The sequence below is a fragment of the Lolium rigidum genome, chromosome 3, assembly GCF_022539505.1.
Source record: "Lolium rigidum isolate FL_2022 chromosome 3, APGP_CSIRO_Lrig_0.1, whole genome shotgun sequence".
NCBI classification, from domain to species: Eukaryota; Viridiplantae; Streptophyta; class Magnoliopsida; order Poales; family Poaceae; genus Lolium; species Lolium rigidum.
Window position 1 is genome coordinate 135,146,690 of NC_061510.1, and position 3,103 is coordinate 135,149,792.

Sequence of the window (3,103 nt, forward strand, 5' to 3'; positions counted from 1 at the left end):
GTACTAGTAATGTAAATCAGGATGAGATGACAATCCACTGTAACTCGTGATCTACTCGGCCGCCCACGCTTTCGTATGTTTTGAAGGGCATATATATAAGTACGTCGCACTTACTGACGGTGCAACCCGCATATACTTGTACTATTTTAATTACTTGCTTTGTCCTAGCCAGGTTAGCTAGCTTGCTTCTCGACTGGTCGATGCATGATATGCATGCAAGAGAGCATCCGGTTATGATTGTTGAAGAAACTGCACACGGACGCTCCATGCATCTGATATCCGATGATAATGAGTAGAGAACTAAAGATCTGTATGAACTTGATTTAGATTGGCACCTTTTCAAGTCTGCCTCGACACCTGCGTTGATCATGAAGAGAAGAAAACAAATGTAAGACGATGGTTGTTTTTGAGCATGTAGGAAATTTTGGAGTACTAGACATCAGTGTTGCATTAACCTGACTGATATGCATACATGCATGTATATGTGCGGAGTAACGATATTTTCATGAAAGAAAAATGAACTTGAGAGGTGATATGGATGGTTACCAGAAAATAGCTTTCTCCCATTTGCAGGCTCTGAATTAGAGTGCCATAGTCGTTGACTGGGAGGACGGCCCCAGTGGAGTGGAGGAGCACCACATCCTGGCCGAACATGGCTCGCAAGTCTATTGGACCCCTCGGGACCTCCATTGGGACTCCATTGATGAACACCGTGATCGTCGCTGGAATTGTCAATCAGAGACAGCATATAAGCCACTCAGAATAAAATTTCAGCAGCTCATTTGACGACCAGATTAACAAATAGAGATGCATGCATAAGCTAGCCAAACAAAATTTGACCTGAATTATAAATGTCATCGGTTCGGTACTACCGTTTACTCATGGTTGGGACCCTCTCTATCATATGGCCGCCATGCATATTCCTTATATACCTAGTATTTTGATTCCATGCTATGTCATGAGAGTATGAGACTAGGAAACCACAGCAAAGTACTCATGTCCAAGTTTGCGTGCATGGACACTCTAACATACATATGCATGCAAACAAACATGAACACTTTGTCCATCATATACCATTCCTTGTTTCAACCTAGAAGTAGTAGCACATTAAGTCATGTAGTAATTGACGGCAGTACTGTACTATACTCCGTAAGAGTAAGCAACGGCTGTGTGCATTAGTTTGATGCAAAAGCCGAGGTAATCCCCATTTCAAAAAGAAAAAACTATAAGAGTAAGCAAGGAAAAAATCATAACAACAATGTACATGTTCATGCATGCAGCTAATCCTAAAGTATTAACAAAGTTCACCATGAACCTCCTTTTTAAACAAAGTGGGCATCAGATAATTGTAGTATGCATAAGCATGTGTTCATTCTATTCGGTGAAGCTGCACCAGAAAGCTTAAATTAAGTGGATGTACAAACAAATACAGTCAAAAGAAAATGTCCAATTTATTCTGCAAAAATACAAATAAGTTATAATATAAACACGCATAAAGCCACTCAAACCCGCAACGCATCAAGAACAGATGTCATGTTGATGAAGACGACGGATGTACTATGATCTTATGCACCAGGTGTACTAGGAAGTAGTAACTGAACTAACATCGAAGAACTAAAGAACAAGAATAGATATGTACTAATTTATCAAGGATGACCAAATAAAGTATGCGTCCAGAAGATCCAAGCTAGATCTCCTTGAATTCTGCATGACTTAAATATAGAGAACCGAAACTGTAGGCCGGGTGAAATCAGCATTTCCACCGTCCAAATTTCTTTTGGTTGTTTCATGCATATGCACTGATAATTCTCACCAGAATTTTATGAATTGGAGTCCTTGAGAAGTTGAGAGATAAAGTACTGTTTAGAGGGGACTGGAATTGTTACATGCATGAGACGAATGAACAAAAGGGAGCAATCAAGTGCGTAACCAACAAGATTGACGGTACCCAACTCACCTGGAGGTAATTGGCACGCATAGTACTGCTGCTGCACGGCAGTGGTCGTGGCCGCCGATGACGAGCCGCCGGGGCTACCCACAAACCCCATCTGCCGCGAGATAGCGAAGAGATCGTCGCTTCCCCCGCCGTCGATGTCCCCCATCAGTCCCGACGCCAGCGGCGACGAGGCACCGCACGAAGCCTGCAGGAACCCTACGGTGGCGGCGCTCGACATCCCCGTGCTGTGTGCAAACAGCCCCAGAGACGACCCTCCTGTGCTTCCCGACGAGGAGGACGAACTCACCTGCTGCTCGTACTGGCAGGCGCTCCCACCGATTGGGGCCATGGCATGAACTGCACCGGCGAGAGATGGAAGGCCCATGATGGTGGAGCTTGTAGCTGGAGAGGTATTCGCGGCGGCAGAGGCGGAAGAGGAGGCCGCTGCAGCGGCAGCAGCGGCGGCCTGCATCTGGCGCTGGCGGCGGCGTGAGCGGGAGCGGCGGTTCTGGAACCAGTAGAAGACGTTGGCGTCACCGACGGCACCGAAGCGCTCTAGCAGCTTGCGTATGCGGACGGTTTCGTCCTTGGGCGGGTTGACCATGCCGCTGTTGAAGATAGACTCCAGGATCAGTATCTGCTCCGGCTTGGGCGTCCACCTGGAGCGCACCGGCTCCCCTGCCCCCCTCCCTCCGCCACCGCCGCCGCTGCCACCACTGCTGCCTCGCTCCTCTGGGCTGCCGCCGGACGACTGCCCGTCCGGACTGTTGCTGCTCCCCTCCATGGTTCGAATTGTTGGATAGTCCGGGTAAAGACGCGTTGGTTGATCACACTAGGTGTGGAGGGCTGTAGATTCTGGCTGGCTAATTTGGAGTGAGGTCGGACAGAGAGTAGCTGGCTAGGTTGAGGAAGAAGAGAGGCACCGATTCAAGGGGACAACCACACTTGCACCCTCATGTCTTTGTTGAGGGTTGTACTTATAGCAAGAAGGGGGCTAGTGAAGAGGAAGAATGTCCTGGAGAACATGAATTCTCTAGTACTGAGCGGTGACAACATAGGATGGCTTGTACCGCGCACGATTATTTATTTACTGCAACCGCAAGTCGCCGCCTCGAGTTGTAATTGAAAAGGCCAAATGTTGGTTAGGAGAAGCCCTTAGCTAGTGTT

At 47.8% G+C, this 3,103-nt stretch overlaps 1 protein-coding gene across 1 annotated transcript; it reads right to left on the reverse strand.

The window, feature by feature from the left end:
- Positions 1 to 450: 450 nt before the first annotated feature.
- On the reverse strand, positions 451 to 2,720 carry LOC124695557 (WUSCHEL-related homeobox 6-like). The gene is made up of 2 exons (XM_047228388.1): positions 1,958 to 2,720; positions 451 to 722 (listed from the first exon to the last, which is right to left on the reverse strand). Exons 1-2 carry the CDS (start codon positions 2,718 to 2,720, stop codon positions 451 to 453), a joined length of 1,035 nt encoding a protein of 344 aa, XP_047084344.1.
- Between the last annotated feature and the right edge of the window lie 383 nt (positions 2,721 to 3,103).